General features: G+C 44.7%; 1 protein-coding gene across 4 annotated transcripts in view; it reads left to right on the top strand.

Annotated features, from left to right (window-relative positions):
• The window catches only part of Mtch2 (mitochondrial carrier 2), a 76250-nt gene that overhangs the window by 47657 nt on the left and 7876 nt on the right, over positions 1-20717 (top strand). The window contains exons 1-8 of one of the 4 annotated variants that reach the window (XM_006984387.4): positions 7698-7988; positions 10200-10284; positions 10435-10541; positions 15671-15697; positions 15884-15946; positions 17619-17676; positions 18099-18150; positions 19334-19393. In XM_006984387.4, coding sequence (XP_006984449.1) covers positions 7902-7988; positions 10200-10284; positions 10435-10541; positions 15671-15697; positions 15884-15946; positions 17619-17676; positions 18099-18150; positions 19334-19393 — 539 coding nt within the window. In that variant the 5' untranslated portion in view covers positions 7698-7901. Of the gene's footprint in view, positions 1-7697; positions 7989-8152; positions 8395-10199; positions 10285-10434; positions 10542-15670; positions 15698-15881; positions 15947-17618; positions 17677-18098; positions 18151-19333; positions 19394-20717 lie in introns of those variants that run through there. The other 3 variants (XM_076569914.1, XM_076569915.1, XM_076569916.1) reach the window with 3 other exon arrangements.

Genomic DNA, 20717 nt, shown 5'->3' on the forward strand with positions numbered 1-20717 from the left:
AAAGACGGAGAAATAGCAGTACAGCTGGGCAGGAGAGACACCAGCCCCCCACCCCCACCAACACCACACTCCCCACCCCTGGCTGCAGCATGGTGCGAGAAGCCGCAGGGGAATGAACCCAAGCCATGGGTCCGTGGCAGTGGTAGGGGCAGTGGGCTATAGGCACATTTTTCCACAATGAGGTATAAGGCCCAGTGGACTGACGTCCAGCTTCCCAGAAGATGAGCGAGGGCCAACAATAATGGCGCAAGACAGCCAATGGACCATCGTCACAAAGGCTATGGGCCATGGAATTGAGTGCCACAAGCCGTCTCCTTATGCCATTGCATGGGGACAGGGGCCGAGGGGCTTAGAGCCCAAAAGACATGAGGTACCAGTGAGCAAAAGGAGATGAATCCCCACTTGTGGGAAAGTGGCCAGAAGGGAAGGGAAGAACCTTACTGATCTGGTAGGGTGAAGAGTCCCTGGTGGGTACATGTGGTACAGGACCCCAGAGCTCTTTAGACTGTCAGTGGGCAGGAGAAAGCAGTGGGATTGCCTGGCGACGCTGGGCACCAATGTTATGAATTATTGTGCAGGGGGGAACCCCCGAGGGTATCCCGTGCATGCAGGGAAGCATGCTGAGCAGATGCAGCAGCGGGCTGCGCAGATGCATGCCATGCAGGCATAGCAGCAGTGGCAGCCACCGGTAATTCACAACCCAGACGCTGCATCCACATAGAGAGTTGATTATAATAGAGAGATGAAGGAAAGAGATGATAGGAAAGAGAGAGACAGAGAGGAAGAGACAGAAGAGAGAAAGAGAGAGGTCGAGGGGTGCGCACCTCATAGGAGGAAAAGTGGGAGAGAGAGGACGCTGTGGGATGGTCTGTATGTCAAATGTGTTGCTCTGATTGGTCAATAAATAAAACACTGATTAGCCAGTAGCCAGGCAGGAAGTATAGGTGGGACTAACAGAGAGGAGAACTGAGAGAACAGGAAGGCAGAGGGAGACACTGCCAGCCGCCGCCATGACCAGCAGCATGTGAAGATGCCAGTAAGCCACGAGCCACGTGGCAAGTTATAAATTTATAGAAATGGATTAATTTAAGATGTAAGTACTAGATAGCTAGAAGCCTGAGCCATTAGGCCAAACAATTTAAATAATATAAGCGTCTGTGTGTTTATTTTATAAGCGTGCTGTCGGACTGCCGGGGCTTGGCGGGACCCAGAGAGAAAACTCTCCAGCTACAAGAGGAAGGGGAGGAGTTTTTCCTTAAAATGTGGCTTTTACCTCAGGATGCAGGGCAGGGCCAAGGGGGTGGGGTTTCAAGGCACAGGTCAGAATATTAACAAGCAGCATTGCCTCTGGGGAGCTTTAACATTACTTACCCTCTTTTCCCAAATGTTGTCTTGCCTCCTGTACCAGTGCTGTTCGGATTCTCTCCCCCTTCCTATCCCTTTTGGACCCTTCTCACGGCTTGAATATAAATTATTAAATAATCCATCTTAGAGTCACCATACTGAACTCTTATCAGTGATTACCATTCGTATTATATCTTTATGACTGCCCCGTTTGAATTGTGCTCTTCTCTACCCATAATTCTGACTTCAATTCCCTTCCCTTCTGCGATCTTCCCAAAACTTTCTGGGCAGCTTGTGCCATTAATGTTATAATTCGTAGCCACTTCCTAGCTACATGACCGCAAATGCCCTGTCCAGCAGTCAGGCAAAATGCTTAGTCACCTCAGGGCCTTACATCCTACACAATCTGTGTGCCATGTGGTCATGTCATCTGCGTGTAGCATGATCACATAATCTACACGCATGTGTGGCATAGCTACATATGCCCATATTCACATGCGCGAGGTGACCTGTAAAAGCAGATTCCACCCATTCCCCACTCTCTGCCTATTCATGTGCTTTTTTGTTTGTTTGTTTGTTTTTGTTTTGTTTTGTTTTGTTTTGGGGACAGGGTTTCCCAGTGTAGTTTTGGTGCCTGTCCTGGATCTCGCTCTGTAGACCAGGCTGGCCTCGAACTCTGCCTCCCGAATGCTGGGATTGAAGGCGTGCGCCGCCGCCGCCACCACCACCCAGCCTATTCACATTCTTATACTTTCCCCTCCCTAATAAATCTTTTATAGTGGGTTCCGTTGTACCTCGTTTTCCCTCTTACCTGGTAAAGAGAGCCACAAATAAATAACACTGGTGCTGTGGCAAAGCAGGCTGTGCCGGCACCCTGCGCCAGGATCCTGAACCAAGGTTGGTTTATCCACAACCACCCATGTTCCATCTGCCCAGCTGCTGGCTTGGTTCGCACAACACTAGCTGCCTCGGTTGGTGAGTTTTCCCTTTGCCACCAGTGTAAACAGTTCCCTGGACCTGTGGGAATGACTGCTGATCATCCGATGTCCTTCTGGTGTCCTTGGGACTGGGGGTATCCCCATCCACAGTCCTTATCAGCTATGCTCAGCCCCCATTGCTGGCTATGACCCTCAGCTATTCCCCACGACTGCAGTCTGAGATATCGTTCTCATTCATTTCTCATCTCTCAGACCCTTGTCCTCTGGTGACTGCCCCCTCACCCCCTTGCTCTTTCGTTTGACAGAGCACTGAGCAACTTGTGTCAATCAATTGATTCTCACTTGATCTCTGGGATGCCTGAGATATTTTAGCCATTGGATTTCTTTTTTTTATATATATATATTTTTTTCTCTTTGCTGCAGCCATGGGAAACAAGGCACCCAATCCCATAAGCCCCATTTTGGGCGCCAATGTTATGAATTATTGTGCATGGGTGGGAGGACCCGGAGGGTATCCTGCATGTGCAGGGAAATATGCTGGGTTGATGCAGCAGCAGGATGGGCAGATGCACGCCATGCAGGCATAGCAGTGCCTGTAGTGACCAGTAATTTACAACTCAGATGTAGCAGGAATCTTAAAAGTACTTATTGATTAATCAAACCCGAGGCCAGTTATTGGGGTGAATACTGGAAGGTCAGAGAGACAGAACAAGCCACAGCTAACCTCACCTGGTCAACTTCTCAGCTGGTCTTGTTTCCTCCGACTGGAAGCTTCTGTGTCCTCATCCCAATGGTTCTCAGCTGAACTGCTGCTGGAAAGCCTGAAGCTTAACCAGCCACATGCTTAACCAGCCAAAAGCTTCTAGTTTCTGGTCCTCACGCCTTATATATCTTTCTGCTTTCTACTACCACTCCCTGGGATTAAAGGCTGGCTTTCTGGGATTAAAGGCATGTGTCACCATGCTTGGCTATTTCTAATGTGGCCTTGAACTCACAGAGATCCAGAGGGTGTGAGTGCCACCATTTTCTAGCCTTTGTATCTAGTGGCTGTCTGTTCTTTGACCCCAGATAAATTTATTAGAGTACACAATATTTTGGGGAACACAATACCACCACATTTCCTCTCTTTTTGTCTAAAATTAAAAAAGCTTATAACTAATACAAGAAAAACTATCTTCAATAAGTATATGCAATATACAGTCAAGATTACATTAACAATGTCTAGTCCATTAACATTTGACAGATCCAGACAAAAACTCCATTATATATATATATATATATATAAACAATGTCCAGTCCAGTAACATCTGATAAACTCAGACCAAAAAATTTTCATTACTTAACTTATTTAAAACAAGTAGTTCCTTTTTAAAAGTAGATTCCATAATCTCCCTTTTTATCTTATCATATCCATATTCTCTCTTTTTTCTTTTCATAATACATTCAGTAGTCTACCTTTTGTCATTTTTATATCTTCCCCTTTTTCTTCAGTGTAGATTCAATGATCTACCTATTTATCCTATTATTTCTTTATCTTTTTTCTCAGAGTAGATTCAATGATTTATCTCATATCTTATTCTCTTTTTCTTTTTGCTTTCTAGGGGTGAAGATATCTTTAGAGAATCTTGAAAAGAAAATTTTTGAGTTAATTGTCAAGTCCTGTATCATTTGTCCAGTCTCTGCATAAAAGGAAAGTTCAGGGCTTGTTTCAAGTCCTTGTTCAAGTAGTCTGTCAGGCTGGATCATCTCAGCTAGCCATCTCAAAATTGTCCTAAGCAGTTTGTAGTCCAAAGATCTTTCAGCTTAATGGCTTTACCATAGTCCTTTTGAAGATTTCAAAGTTGTTGTTAGGTGTGGTCATGGTTCCATGCAGACTTTTTTTTTTTTTTTTTTTTTTTTTGCCTCCTCTGTGGTTTGGAGCAATCACAGTCTGATAAATGTCTGTCTCTCGGAACCATGAACATTCTTCCCTAGAACAGAAAATCTTCACAACAATTTCTCCCCACCAAAATTTGTCTTGCCAAAATTTTCCAAACTGACCTTTGTCGATGCTTTCTTGTAACACGATGGTCCTGGCAATTCTTCTCTGAACCAGCAGCAGTAAACCCTACGTCCCTGGTAGCAGCATCACCGCAGTCACCAACACGATGAGAAGGAGCTGGCAACATGGAGCAGTAGCCACTGCTTCCATGGTCCCACCACTGTTTGTGGTTCATTCTGGGCCAAAGCTTCTTCCAAGCCTCCTAGACCGGCCTCAAACTTGGGATCCTCCTGCTTCTGTCTCCTTCAGCAAATCCTACCAGCGTGTGCCACCACAACCGGCTGAGTGTAATGTGGGCCTGAGCTGGGGCTCACAAGGCCACAGGCAAACAGCTTTTTCATGAATTCGTAACATGAACGTTGGGCGCCAGATGTAGCAGGAATCTTTAAAGTTCTTATTAATAAAATCAAACCCGAGGCCAGTTGTTGGGGTCAATGCTGGTAGATCAGAGAGACAGAACAAGCCACAGCTATCTCACCTCGCCGGATCCTCAGCTGGTCCTGTTTCCTCAGACTGGAGGCCTCTGAGTCCTCATCCGGAATGGGTCTTAGCTGAATTACTGCTCAAAAGCCTGAATGCTTAACCAGGCCAAATGCTTAACCAGCCAAAAGCTTCTAGTTTCTGGTCCTCACGCCTTATATATCTTTCTGCTTTCTACCACCACTCCCTGGGATTAAAGGCTGGCTTTCTGGGATTAAAGGCGTGTGTCACCATGCTTGGCTATTTCCAATGTGGCCTTGAACTCACAGAGATCCAGAGGGATTTCTATCTCTGGAATGCTAGGATTAAAGGTGTGAGTGCCACCATTTTCTAGCTTTCGTATCTAGTGGCTGTCTGTTCTCTGACCCCAGATAAATTTATTAGAGTGCACAATATTTTGGGGAACACAATACCACCACACTCAGATGCTTCGTCCATGTGGAGAGTTTATTGTAAGAGAGAGATGAAAGAAAGAGATGATAGAAAAGAGACAGAGAGAAAGAGAGAGAGAGAGGGAGGGAGGAAGGGAAGGAGGGAGGGAGGGAGGGAGGGAGGGAGGGAGAGGGAGAGGGAGAGGGAGAGAGAGAGAGAGAGAGAGAGAGAGAGAGAGAGAGAGAGAGAGAGAGGCTGAGGGTGTGCGCCTCATGGGAGGAAAAGCAGAAGAGAGAGAGGAAGGGGAGGAGTTTTTCCTTAGAATGAGACTTTTAGGTCAGGACTAGGGCGGTGCCAAGGGGTGGGATTTCAAGGGGCAGATCAGAATATCAACAATGAACCACTAAAGAATGTTGTGGGACAGCCTCAGTTGTCCAACCATTCTGCCCTGTATTACTATCTGAGCCTCTCATTGCTGATAGGCAAATAGGACAGAAATAATGGATTTTTTTTTTTTTGCACCACCAATGCACAGATCCCTTTATTAGATGATCTCTCTGCTTTGAATTGATGTTGAGAAATAGCTGTGTTTAGTTTAAGAGCAACTTGTAAGTTTCTTGTAATCTTAAAAGCTGCTATTTTACTATTACATTTTGATGTGTGTGCCAGGCTAGGTTGACATTACTTTATTTATTCCTTGAGATGTTATGAAGTAGATTATTGATATGCTCATTTGCCTAAAAGTTTTAGAGGTGATATGACCTGCAGAAGGTCACAGTTAGGAATTGGCAGAGGCAGACTTTGAATCAGGTCCATTGGGCTTCAAAGCCCATGTGACTGACCTACAGACTGCCTTCCAGTATCAGCTAGTTCTGTGCTGAATAGCGAGCTATATCAGGACTAACTTTTGTATTTCAACCAAGTTTTCAAAAACTCCATATAAAAAGTTTCATTTAATGTTCATAATGTCTGAGAGGGTAACTTAGTTATGTTGTATTTAGATACAAAGAAGGGTAAGTAGTACATGGATACAAGAAAGCCAGATTCCAGATGTTCATAAGTCAGAGAGGGTAAATTAGTTGTGTTTATATTTAGATAAAAAGCCCTCTGAATGTGGGTGACAGTTGTGTGGCTTGGGCAGTTGTGAGGCCACTGGCAGTGGGACCAGGATTATCCCTAGTGTATGAACTGGCTTTTTGGTGCCCATTCCCTAAGGAGGGATACCTTGCTCAGCCCCCATTGAGGGGCTTGGTCCTGCCTCAGCTTCATATGCCAGACTTTGTTGACTCTCCATGGGAGGCCTTACCTTCTCTGAGGAGTGGATGGGGGGCGAGGGGTAGGGTGAGAGGAAGGAGGGCAGGGAGGGAGAACTGTGGTTGGTATGTAAAATGAATAAAAAATTTAAAACAAGCTGGGTGGTGGCAGCACACACACTTGGGAGGCTGAGCTAGGAGGATCTCTTGTGAGTTCAAGGCCAGCCAGGTCTACAAAGCGAGATCCAGGACAGGCACCAAAACTACACAGAGAAACCCTGTCTTGAAAAGAAAAAATTAAAACAAAAAATATTTAGATACAAAGAAAGGTAACACATGCATGTAAAAAAAAAGCCAGATTCCAAACGTAGTTCTTCTCTCGTTCCTCGTTCTCTTCACTACACACTACCTGTACTGTGTTGTCCGATACAGAGCAAGGGGTGCAGGGTAGGAGCAACACCCCTTCTCCATTTTACTTCTAATAGCCTGTGTAGCCCGACTGGCACTGAGGTGTTTGTTCATCTGTGTGACAAATATTGAGCACTGGTACATGCCAGGCTCTGGAAATAAAAATTAGGAACAAAGGCCATCTGGGTTCCTGAACCCAGCCAGTTTGACACTCTCAAGTGGCAAAGACCATTTCCCAGGGACAGGTGTCACAAAGAAATGGGGTGGGAATACGGAGAGAGTGAATTTAGTCAGAAAAGACATTTAAAAAAAATTATTTTGACGGTGTCTCACCATATAACCCTGGCTTACCCAGAATTCAGTTCGTAGACCGGGTTAGCCTTGAACTCACACATCCACCCGCCTCTGCCTCCCAAATGCTGAGTTAAGCGCCCGCGCCACCACTTCGGACCCTGAGGGGGGCACATTTTGTTGCTGTTGCTTTGTTTCTCCAGCACTGAGGATTGAACCGGGGGGACTGAGCGAATGCCGGGAAGTGCTGCACCACTGAGCTCGGGATAAATGCAAAAACAGACACCCGCAGAATTCATTGTTTTGCCAGACAGCAACAGTATCTGTGGCCACTAGACGGGGCGACTCTAGACCCCTGCACTTGACTGTCGACAAAGCCCGAGAGCGGACGAACCGTCCCCGCGCTCTTCCAGCCAGTCCTCTTGACCTTGCCTTTGCCGTCAGGGTCACCGCCCTCCCCCACCCCCACATACACCCCATCACCGCTCCCTCGCTACTCCTTCCGGACACGTCCGGCCTGCGCAAGCGCAACAGGAATCGCCTGGCCCGGTGGCTCGCGGAGGCCACCCCGAGACGCATGCGCGCCCCGCCCACAAGCCCCGCCCCGGGCGCCCCTCACGAGCGCCTGCCGTTTCTTTGGGCGGGGCCGTGGGCGGGGCCTGGGCAGGCGGCGCGCCGCGGGCGGGCTAGTGAAGCCGGCGCCCCCGACACGTGATCTGGAACCGGCTGTGTCGCTTGGTGGCTCGGTCTGTCCGTCCGTCCGCGGGTGCCATCATGGCGGACGCGGCCAGTCAGGTGCTCCTGGGCTCCGGTCTCACCATCCTGTCCCAGCCGCTCATGTACGTGAAAGTGCTCATCCAGGTATGAGTCGTCGCCCTGCCCTTCCCCGCCTGCGTCCCGTCGGGTCGCCACCGCCCTCCGCGCCCGGGGCTGGGCTCTCTGCGTCCCGGGCCTTCACCCTCCCGGCGGTGCTGCCCTTTCCTCCTCCCCTCAGGGACAACTTCCACGGCCTCGCGGCCCCTCTCGGGAACATCCCGGGGCTCGCCCCGGGCGGGCCCGCTCCCTCTCTGCAGCCAACGGCCACCCTGCCCTTCCTCCCCCGGTGGCTCTTCTCAACTTTGTTTTTCCTGCCCCGAGGTTGATCCTGGCCGGTCGCCACCGCGGGCTTCCCAACCCTTTCCCTGCCGCCCCTCCGAAATTTACATTCACCTCACCTCGTCCGCTCCTTCTCAAACGCGAGACGTGACATAGTCACGGAAGGACAAATGTGAGAGTCTAGGGAAGCCAACGTCTCGTGTTTCTATCCGCCTTTTCTTTCTATGTTGCTGTTTCTACTTCTATTCCGCCGAGAGGTTTTAACACCAGATACGCGGATAGACACAAGGAGCTCATTGAGAAGTGATAATGAAGTCAGATTTCCTAAGGACCCATTGAGCAGCTTGCACGGCAGCAGCCCCATGGGGTTCGTGACAATGAAAATCACGTTGGTCAGAGCTGGAAATCAGTTCTGTTTAGAGTTTAGAGAGTTTAAACGGAACATCACACTCCCAGATATCTCTCTTGCCTCCCTTTAGTTTACACTCTAATCTGCTATAAACTAGTTAGTTCGTGGTATTTTATATTCATGGGTGAGGAGGCCTACTTTTAGCTGGTGATCGTATTTTCAGTTGCTGTTCTAAGTTTCCCTGTGATGAGCAGGCCGTTTTTTAAGCATTTATCCACAGTTGACATACTTACCCTATGCCTTGTGTCTCGGAAGGAAGCAGGCCTTAGAATCCCTGTCCTCACTGTTTACCATTCTGAAAAAAAATGCAAGACTCTGGGATGGACCTCGTTTTTTGAATTGTTACTCATACAAATTATGGCCAAGTTGACTGGTATATGTTCAGATTTTCGTGTAAAAGTTGTGAAACCGAAAAAAGTGAAATCTTTGTCTAAAACAGAGAGGCACATTTGGGGCTAAATTGCATGAGATGAGTGACAGCATTTTGCAGAACATGTATGACCTCACTATTCAATAGATTTCAAAAGGACAGTGTTTTTTAGTGACATTCAGTGCTCTTACCTCAACAATTTGATACCCTAAATTCTGATTTCACAATATCTGTGTGTTGCCAAGTATCTCAGGGGGTTGGTGAAATTCCCAAATACTGTTTTCAGAGTTGCATGGTCGCTCTTTTCAGTAAGTCCAGAGGGGGAGTTTTATTAGCACAGATGAAGGAACTGCAACAATAGAGAACCCAAACTGTCCTACTGTATTTTTTTTCTCTCAAGTATCCCTTTGGCACTACAATTCCTGAATATATTGCGTAAATAAAATGGCAATCATTAATTTTTATGACCTTCTGTATATTGTTAATGAGTCTGTACATTTAACATGGACTTAGCTTGTAATTATTTTCATAAGTGAATTACCTAGCTGTATACATTTGCCTTTTTTGTCCAGGCAGGCAGTTGATGATGGCTCAGTGAATATTTTCTCATTTTATTCAAACATAAAAAATGTAAAGCTGGGTGGTGGTGGCACATGCCTTTAATCCCAGCACTCAGGAAGCAGATGCAGGTGGATCTTTGTGAGTTCGAGGCCAGCCTGGTCTACAGAGCTAGTTCTGGGACAGCCAGGGCTACACAGAGAAACCCTGTCTCAAAAAACCAAAAAAGAAAAAAAAATTGTCAGCCTTATCAGTAAACTAGGCTTTCCTGAAACAATGGTTTCCTTGTTCTATTTTCAGTTTGATAATCTTAGTTAACATGGTTTACTCTGTAGACTTCAACTCAAAGGGCAGTTTGGAGTTTATTGAACCTAGTCTTAATCTATACAACAGGACAAGAGACTGATAAGGGTGGTACTTCACCAAAGCCTTAAATGTAAACTGCATTTTTATTTGTAAAAATTATAGGGCTAAGAAGTTCGCTTGCTGATAGAGACATGGAGCATAAGGATGGACATGGGGTTCAATTTTCAGCACCAAACACAAAAAACATTGAGCCTTATTTTCTTTTTTCAAGACCTTGCAGTCCAAGTATCCTTGGGGTTTTGCTTAGTGTTGATGCATTCCTTTGTTTTTAAAGGTGGGATATGAGCCTCTTCCTCCAACAATAGGACGAAATATTTTTGGGCGACAAGTGTGTCAGCTTCCTGGTCTCTTTTGTTATGGTAGGTGCCTTTGATTTATTTGGGATGGATGACATTGAAGACTGATGGGCTGGAGTAACTGGAGGAAAATACGTAGAAGGCCTACTGCCTTGAAATTTCTTGAAATGGTGTTCTTGGACCAGAACCTAAATCTCTGACTTGTGTTCTTAGCTCAGCACATTGCAAGCATCGATGGAAGGCGTGGGTTATTCACAGGCTTAACTCCAAGACTGTGTTCGGGAGTCCTTGGAACTGTGGTCCATGGGAAAGTTTTACAGGTAAGAGGAAATCAGTTGATGTTCTCATACCTTTTGGTTGCCTTTTATGCACAATTTATTACATTGATGAAGAGCAATTTCAAAGATAAACGTAAAACCTGCCATTTTTCTCTTGAAAGACATTTTCTCTGTATTGATTAACTGATTAACTGATTGATGGAAGACAGGATTTCTCTGGGAAGCATAGACTGGCCTCGGACTTGCTTAGTAGCCTAGGCTGGCCTTGAATTTGATTCTGGCTTCTGAGTGCAGAGATCATGAGTGGTTGCCCACACGCCTATTTTGAAAACATTTTCTTGAAATGCTCATTCTTCCCCAAGAAACAAAGGAAATTTGTGCAGTTGAAGTAATTGACTTTGATACATTCAAACTTCTTCCTTTAAAACAGATTAAAAGATTTTAAATAGATATTAGTTCCATTCAATTTTTATTATTATTTATTTGTTTATTGTGAGAAGAAAACTGAGTAAAACACGCCTTTTTTCTGGAGTTATTTTTAAATTTCTAATATTATCTTAGTGACACGTTTCCTATTAAAAGTATTGGGAAGAAGCAAGAGCTGCTGCTAGGCATAGTGGTATGTGCTTGTAATCCTAGCATTTAGGAAGAAGAAGGATCAGGAGTTCAAAGCCAGCCTCAGTTACATCTTTGAGTTACAGGCCAGCCTGGGCTGCATAAGACCTTATCTCCAAAAGCAAAGCACAGCACAGTGGAGGTGGCTCAGCAGGTGGGGATGCCATGATGACTTGAATCCGGGTCCCAGAACTCACATGAACTGGCTCCTGCAAGTTCTCTTCCGATTTTCTGTATGTGTGTGTGCCATGCAAACACACATAATAAAGATGAGCTGAACAGCTGAGGTGCAGGTCAGTGGTGGGGCGCTCATCTAGCAGGTACGAGGCTCTGGTTTTTATCTGCAGCACCTGTAAAAGAGGATCTTAGCAGGAAGAGTCTACATACAAGGTCAGGGATGGTGGCAGTTTCCCACGCTGTGGGTCGTGACTGTATGGGTGCTTGCCTCACTATTTGTACATTTCTGCTTTTGTTCACTCTTCTTTGTATCTCAGGGTTTTTGTTGTTGTTGGATTTGGTTTTGTCTATGTATGATGTGTGTTCATGTTTGTGTGTGCACATGTTTGAGCAAATGAGTCATGGTGCACATGTGAAGGTCAAAGAGCAACCTCTAGTGTGGGTCCTCACCTTCCACCTTGTTTGAAACAGGGTCTCTTTATTCACTATTGTATACACCAGGTTAGCTGGCCCATAGGCTCTTGGGGAATTCTCTGTCAGCCTCCCATCTTTCTATAGGAGCATGAAGGTTACAGATGAATGGAGTGTTGTTGTACCTAACTTTACATGGGTTCTTGGGAGTCTAACTCGGATTCTCATCTTTGTGCAACAAAGGCTTTTCCTACTGAGATGTCTCCCTAGTGTTGTGTATGTGTTACATTGCATATTAAAAAATTTTTTTCTTCATTGCATGAATTTTTTATTTTTTACTTATTTAATTTTTTTGAGACAGGTTTTGCTATGTCAACCAGGCTGACCTTGAATTCACAGAGATCCATCTGTCTCTGCCTCCTGAGTGCTGGGACTAAAGGTGTGTGCCACCACACCTGGCCTCATTGCATGAACTTTTTAAAGTTAAAAACAAAAAAATAAAAAAAATCTGATCAATGCATGTAGTCAACTGTTTTTGGAATCATCAGTCTAGGGTCCCATGCTGCAGAGAAGTAGAGTCTAAGCCCATACCTCTCGTTTCCTCCCATCACATGTGCCATGCCATGTCTGGGTCTTTGGTCCTGGTGCCAGCTGGTGTACATTGGTAGCATGGAGGGTGGCCATGGCAAGGAAAGTGGTCTCAGACTTACTGTGTAGGCTGGTCAGGGCCTCCTGCAGCGTCTGCCAGTGCTGGTCCCAGTGGACTCAGGGTTGGTTACCTCCAAGTGCTCAAAATGGTGAAATGCTACAGCAGCTGGGTAGTGTGGCTTATGTATAGTGTATGCGTCTGCCCACCTGGGCTCCTGACACTGGTTTGCAGAAGGATGTTGGGCACCCTAATAGAGCACCTGAGGCTGATGGGGCTGTAATAGCTGTTGCTTGTCAACGTTCTGAAAGGTATTCTTAGAGTTAGGGAAGTTTCCAAAGATTTTATAAACTTTATTTTTTTGGGTTTTCGAGACAGGGTTTTCTGTGAAACAGTCCTGGCTGTACTGGAACTCACTTTGTAGACCAGGCTGGCCTTGAACTCTGAGATCCGCCTTTCTCTGCCTCCCGAGTACTGGGCTTAAAGGCATGCGCCACCACCAACTGGCGAGATTTTATAAACTTGAATGATCCAGCTGAAGTGAGCAATTCCTGAATTCTAAGTTTGACCACTGTTATAATTTTTACCAGACTTCCATCGTCCTAAAGGCCTTCCTTCATAGGCCTAGCTTCACCAGGACCACCCTTTGTACCCTGCAGCCTTTCAAGGGCTGGGTGTTATTTTGTACACAGAAGGCAGCCACTGATGTGAACCTGATTTGAAGGTGCTGAGCTATGCCTGAGGTCCCCTGGACACACACATATAGGTAGCCATTGGCCTGGGAGAAATCTGTGGACCCAGATGTGCAAAAAAGCCTGCAGAGCTGGGCACAGAGGTGGAACAGTGGGTTGCAAGATGTCTTCAGAAGGACATGTTCCCAATCTGAAGGGGAAAAGTATTTTTAACAAAATCTCAATCTTTCAGTGTTACCAATAAAGGACTCAGGAGCCAGATGCTGGCCTGGAAGCCTGCTTGCCCAGAGAGGCAGAGAAAGCACCCACCTGACCTTCCTTCTCAGCCTTCTCAAACCTCTCCTCAAACTCGGGTCCTTCCCTTCTATCTATCTCCTATGCATCTTCTCTACCCATCCTCCTGACCCTTGTTACTCTCTGGGTTTTTCTTGTTTACTTCCTGTCAGCTGGCTGTTTGCTTCCCCTCTTAATCTGTGGTTGACTTTATTTAATCCTGTTGACAATATTCAAGCAGAACGCTCTTGGATTAAAGGTGTGTGCTAGGGCTGAGCCACACCATAACTAGAAAGAGGTTTTTCCAATAAATAATGCAATCTCGGGGTTCACAGTGTGATCAAATGTCCTACACCAGAAAAGCCCATACCCCTGGCTTCTTGGGCCGACTACCCACTCTCGCAAGCATACCCCAGGAGTCCTGTGCATCCTCATATATCCTAACAACAACTGAAGCATTGTTGCCTACTGTGTTCCCTAAGCCACAGTCAGCTGGGAAGACCCTAGGACAGTCAGCATCATTGGCTGTCAGGAGTCTGTGTCGTACAGGCCTGAGTAATGAGGAGACTTCTTTTGGAGTGGGCAGAGGAATAGGGTTTAAGAGGGAATCTCTCTCTGTAGTCTTGGCTGTCCTACAAGCTGGCCTCTGATTCACAGAGATCCCCTTGCTGCTGCTGCTTGAGTGCTGGAATTAAAAGTGTGTTCCACCACATCTAGCAGTAATTCTTTTTGCAAAAGAAAGTATTGCTGGTTTTTATCTGATAAGACTAGAAAATAAAACTCGGGTTTGGTCCACCAAGAGTAAGAGTTCAAGGTCATTATTGGCTGTGAGACCTGTCTATAAGAAAGAAGGAGAGAGAAAAAGAGGCAAAGAAAATAATAAAGCTAATTGTCATCTACTATGCATGTGTTCTAGCCCATTTTCTATTTTCTTTCTCCAACTGTCCTGGAATTCGCTGTGTAGACCAGACTAACCTCAAACTCACAGAGAACTGCCTGCCTCTACCTCCTGAGTGCATTTCTATTTGTAAAATGTACCAGAAGCCATTTTTCCTCATGCAGTATAATCTGGGATTTTCTAATAGTCACATTCTTTTTTCCAGAATAGAAAACTGTCTTGCTTATTTTAGAAGCAGTCACATACAAAAGGAAAGTGGGGTGATAACTCAAACTGAGTACCAATTCTATGTTGTTTTATCTTATAAAGAGAAGAATCTTGCCCTAATTTGGTGTTTCTGCTTTTTCCATGAGAAGAGTAGGAACTGGGCTGTGGTTTTAACAATTCTCTATTAAATATGTATATTTAGTAAATAATGACCTTGGAGGGTTTTGTTGTTATTGTTAATTACACCCACCCACCTCTTATTTTTCTTTTTCCTTTTTGATTTTTCGAGACAGGGTTTCTCTGTGTAGCTTTTGAAGCCTGTCTTGGAACTCACTCTGTAGATCAGGCTGGCCTGGAACTCAGAGAGATTCACCTGCCTCTGCCTCCCGAGTGCTGGGTTTAAAGGTGCGCGCCACCAACACCCAGCAACGCCTTATACTTCTTTGCACTACTGGGGATTGAACCAGAAACTTAAAGTGGAGGGATTAGGGATATGACTCAGTTGGTAGAGTGTTGCCTGGCGTGTACAAAGCCCTGGGTTCCATTCTCACCACCACATAAACTGGTGTGGTAGTGTATGCTGATAATCCCAGCACTTGGGAAGTAGAGGCAGAAGGATCGGAAGTTCACGACCATTGTTGGTGTTCACTTCTTAAGAGGACAAAGCTAGGGGCTGGAGAGAGAGCTCAGAGCACTGGCTGCTCTTCCAGAGGTCCTAAGTTCAATTCCCAGCAACCACATGGTGGCTCACAACCATCCCTAATGAGATCTAGTGCCCTCTTCTGACCTGCGGGCATACATTCAGACAGAACACTGTATACATAACAAATAAATAAATCTTTAAAAAAAAAAAAAAAAGAGGTTAAAGCTAGCTAGCTTGTATTACATGAAGCTCTATCTCAAAAAAAAAAACAAAAAGTTTTCAAACCAACCTATGATGCCGAGACTTGGATTACTAAGGCAGAAGAATTACCGTGTATTCAAGGTTCAAGGTCATCCTGGGCTAAGTAACTAGATCTTGTCTCCAAACTTCTATCTACCCTCCCCTGTGCCCACCCCCCCCACAAAAAAGAGTTTTCAGGAGCATTTGCAAATTCTTCCAGATGTTTGATACGTTCAACTTTGCAGTAATACCACCTTAGAGACATTTATTTCTAGTTGATTAATGTGGAATAGAAATTAGGAGATTTGCAGAAGAAAATCAGGACACATTAATAACTCTAATTATCCTTTATTTCTGTTTCTTCTCTAGCATTACCAGGAGTGTGAGAAACCTGAGGTACGATGACGCTGCTTTCTATGTGAGCCCCTGTCTCTGGCACATTCCTGCTGTCCGACCCTCCGTGGGAGAAAAGCCAGGACTCTTCCTTTCCTCTCGGTGGCTTGGTGGCTTATGGGGTTGCCATGAGTTTAAAGACTTCTATTTAAAACCATCAAGATTTCTGTCTTTGTTTTTGATTTCCAGGAGTTAGTATCTGGAAATGTACAAAAGGAATGCTCATCTTCCTTTGACCAAGTTATCAAAGAGGTAAGGGATGAATTTACCCCTTGTTATTGAACCAGAATCATGAGTCCTGTGCTTCGAGGTCTGTTCCCAAGTGAAATTAAATCTTCAGTTTAAATTGAGCTTTTCTGTCTAATAACCCAAAAGAAGAACATGGCCTGCTGTTGGGAACAGATGCTGCTCACTCTATCGTTAAAACTGAGGCAATTTTTACCTTTGTTCTTTTTTATGTGTGTGAGTGTTTTGCTTGCTTATATGCCTGCCTGATACCTGCAGAAGCCACTGGAGTATTTTTTTATTTTTTTTTAGAATTGGTGTTACAGAAGGTTAGGAACTGCCATGTGGCTGCTGGGAGCAGAACCTAGGTCCTCTAGAACAGCAACCAGTGTTCTTAACTGAGCCATCTGTCCAGCCCCTGTTTCATTCTTTTTTTTTGTTGTTACTATTTATTTTAACAGTCTATTTTGTAGCCCAAGGTAGCCCTGAACTCACAATCCTTCTGCCTCAGCTTCCCCCTCCCCAGTGTGGAATTGTAGGGATATATCACCATGCCCAGCTTTGAAAGTCTTCCAGTGGTGTTGAAAACGTGTAGCAAGTAATTAAGTAATTTTTGTATTTTTATCTTTTAGTTATTTATTTTATTGAGACAGGGTTTGTCTGTATAGCCCTGGCTGTCCTGGAATTCTCTCTGTAGACCAGGCTGGCCTCAAACTCACAGAGATCTGCCTGCCTCTGCCTCCTGAGTGCTGGGATTAAAGGGTGCACTGTACCCAGCACACGGAAGTGTTGCATGTTGGTTCCTATTCTCCCAGAGAAGCTTTTGTGCTATTATTTTGAGGCTGAAATGCTCCCATCACTGTGTCTTATCCCCATGCTTGGCTTTCAGAACCTCTCTAGGCTGGAGATGTAGCTTAATGGTAGAGCTTTTCCAAAGCTTCAACATGGTTCATTTCCCATACTCACAGTAAAATTCAGATTCTTCGACCATAAAGATAATTTAGGATAGAAGCTCTGAGGCTCCACAGTTGAAGGGTTGTTGTCCCTAAGATAATGGTACATATCCAAAGCCTGACATCTGTCTAGTGTGGATACCAGTTTCTTTGAAACTCATCATCATGAGAGAAACTGAACAATCCAAATGCAGGCCTCGGCCAGACCTGCTGGCTCAGGCCTGTAATCCCGGTTATTTGGGGAGGTTGAAGCAGGAGGAGCAGAACGTGAAGGCCGGCTTGGTCTACAGAGTAAGTTCAAGGCCAGCCTGAACAACTTAGTGAGACAGACACTGTATGAAAAAGTAGTAAGGGGACGGGGATATAGCTTGTTAGTAGAGCACTTAGCTAGCATGTGTGAGGCCCCGGGTTTAATTCCCACTACTGCCAAATGAGTGAATGAGTCCAGCTCTGGTAAGTTATTCAAACAGGTAGCTCTCTCTCTTGTGTATATGATTGGGGGAAATAACAAGTCTCTTTTTCGGAGAGATTTCAAAAAGTTACTACAACAGAAGGTTGAAATCCATGAAAGGTATAATGAAATGGCAAAATACTACATTAATCCTATTAGAGCCAGCTTCCTGACACCAAAACGGGAAAGCTTTGGTGCCTAGTCCTTTGCCCTGTGTGAGTGTCCACCCACATTCCTTACAGGACTATGAGTGTCGTTTATCTAGATTTCAGAAGTGTGTTTTGATTGCTTCTAGACAACTCGAGAGATGATTGCTCGTTCTGCTGCTGCCCTCATTACACACCCCTTCCACGGTATGTTTGCAGTTGACAGCGTCAGATAATCTCATTTCTTTACTCTGTAGTTTGGTCTTGCTTTAGCTTGACATGGGCATTGACTGCAAGGCTCTGCCTTCATATTTGTTGTTCACCTGCCTTGCTGTCTTTTTCCAGATAGCAAAGTGTCTTCAGATGAAAAAAACTTGTAGGGTTATCAAAATAAATCTCAACATAGTTGGCGGGGTTTGCTTAATTTGTTTTACATTTATTTTGGCAGAGGAGGGGCAGGCATTCCACAGCATTGTGTGTAGAGGACAATTGGGAATCCATTTTCTCCTTCTACAACTTAGGTTCTGAGGATCAAACTGGGGTTGTGGGGCTCGTCAGCAGGCATCTTTACTGACTGTCTCACTGATTCTTAACAAAGTTCTTAAAACAGTCTTGTTTCTGTTCTACAGTGATCACTCTGAGATCTATGGTACAGTTCATTGGCAGAGAGTCCAAGTACTGGTAAGTGTTTGGGTTTCTTTTTATATGTATGTGTGTGTGCCTGCTTGTCTGTATATGCACCACATGCAGTCAGTGCTTATGAAGGCCAGAAGAGGTTCCAGAAGATCCCCTGGAACTGGAGTTAGAGACAGTTGTGAGCCACCATTTCTTTTTTTTTTTTTTTTTTTTTTTTTTTTTTTTTTTTTTCTTTTAGGTTTTTCTAGACAGGGTTTCTCTGTGTAGCTTTGGAGGCTGTCCTGGATCTCTCTCTGTAGACCAGGCTGGCCTCGAACTCACAGAGATCTGACTGGGTGAGCCACCATTTCAAGTGCTGGGACCTGAACCCGTGTCCTGCAAGAGCAGCAAGTGCTCTTAAGCACTGAGCATCGTTCCAGCCAAATGCACTCTGAACTCTGTGTGTGTGTGTGTGTGTGTGTGTGTGTGTGTGTGTGTGTGTGTGTGTGTGTGTGTTTTACACCCTCCATAGTCTTTTTGGTTTGGTTTGGTTTGGTTTTTTAAGACAGGGTTTCTCTGTGTAGCCTTTGCTGAGCTGGAACTCATTTTGTAGATCATGCTGGCCTCAGACTCAGAGAGATTATCTGCCTCTGCCTCCAAAGTGCTGAGATTAAAGGCATGCACTACCATCCTTCAGCTACCCCTTCATAGTTAGTCGCTTCACTTTTTTTTTTAAATGTGTATGGGTGTTTTGCCTTCTTGTATATCTGTGCACCTCATGCATGTCTAGTGCCTACAGAAGCCAGAAGACAACATCCGATCCCTTGAGACTTGAGTTAGACAGAAGGTTGTGAGCTACCATGTGGGTGCTGGGAATTGAGTCCAGGTCCTCTGGAAGAGAGCAGCCAATGCTCTTAACAACTGAGCCATCTCTCCAACCCCAATAGCTTCATTTTCTAATGGAATTTAACTACTTTACAAGAGTGACCTAGTGCTAGAAAGTTGTGAGGAAAGGGAGTTATAAATTGACTTTGTCAGAAGTGATTATTAGCCAGGTCTTATGGATTATACCTGTGGTCTCAGGTCACTTTGGGAGGTGCAGACAGGAGTTCAGGGTCAGCCTCAACTTAATTCAATTTATACCGCCTTGGGCTAAATGAAACCCTGTTTGGGGTTGTGGTGGTGGTGAAATAATCCCCTTCTCAAAGCTCAAGTGACTCTCTGTCCTTTACCTTTCGTCATTGCTTAGCGGGCTGTGTGACTCCATATTAACCATCTACCGGGAAGAAGGCGTCGTAGGATTCTTTGCGTGAGTAAATGTTGGGTTTTCCTGTAAGTGATTTTTGTGTTAGTAGAAAAGCTTTCTTGAAAATAAGGGTAATGAGTCTTTGTTTAATTTTGAGAAAAAACTGTTCTCTCAGGGTTTACTTTATGTTAAGCTGTTTACAGACTTACTCAGTTTAATTTCTCATTGTAAAGATCCCACACCTTTGCTTTTTTTCCCCCCTAGATATTTTATGTGCTTGAAATAAGGACTTGGTTTTGTTGTTGTTGTTTTGTTTTGTTTTTTTTTAAAGCAAGGTCTCTTATAGCCCAGACTGACTTCAAACTGGATGAGGATGACTTTGAACTCTTGATCCTCCTGCACCTCTACCTCTGGGTGCATGTGTGGAGGTCAGGGGACAACTTGAGGGAATCAATTTTCTTTCCATGCCTGGCTTCCAGGAGTTGAACTTGGCGGTCAGGCACTGTGACAAGAGAGAGCCCTTACTTGCAGAGCCATTGGCCCTGGCCTGGCTGTTTTGTTTGCTTTGTTTTGTTTTTGAGATAGTGTCTCAAGCTCACAGAGATCTACCTGCCTCTGCCTCCCAAGTGCTGGGATCAAAGGTATTCAACACCATGTCTAATTTGTTTGCTTTTTTAAATAAATAATTTGAGGTTCAAACCTTTATAATAAGTTCCTTTACAATACAGTTAGTAAAATGAGAATACTAATTTTTGAAAAGCAGAAAAAACATAACATATTTTTTTTTACCCTAAAATAATGCAAGGCTTGACTTTGAAAGAGTTTAAACTACTGTACTTAACTAACAGAAATTTACTGTGGGCAGTGAAATGGTCCTTTACATTTTCAGTGTCTCTGTGATTGATGGATGCTAGAAATCAAATACAAGTCTTTTGCACATGCTCTACCACTTAGCTATACTAGTAGCCCCATATTCCTTTTTCTTTTCTTTTCTTTTTTATTGTTATTTTATAGGAATGGATGTTTTGGTTGCATGTATGTGCTGAGGTCACCATGTGTGGAAGCCAGAACATGGTGTCAGAGCCCCTGGAACTGGAATCAGATGTGGTTGTGAGCCACCATGGAGCTGCTAGGAATAGAACCTGGGTCCTCTGGATGAGCCAACTCTCCAGCCCCTAAATTTATTTATTTTTTTAGTATCATAAGTATTCTGACATATAGAAGGGACAGTTTATCATTTATTTTTATTTATTATTATTTCTCAGAAGAGAAAATCAGATCCTTACAGGCAGTTGTGAGCTACCATGTAGGGACTGGGAGCTAAACTAGGGTCTTAGGCAAATGTAGGTGGACTTTTCTTTCCCATCTGCCAGTTCCCAGAAACCTA

This window comes from Peromyscus maniculatus, chromosome 4, assembly GCF_049852395.1.
Source record: "Peromyscus maniculatus bairdii isolate BWxNUB_F1_BW_parent chromosome 4, HU_Pman_BW_mat_3.1, whole genome shotgun sequence".
In the NCBI taxonomy this organism is placed as follows: domain Eukaryota; kingdom Metazoa; phylum Chordata; class Mammalia; order Rodentia; family Cricetidae; genus Peromyscus; species Peromyscus maniculatus.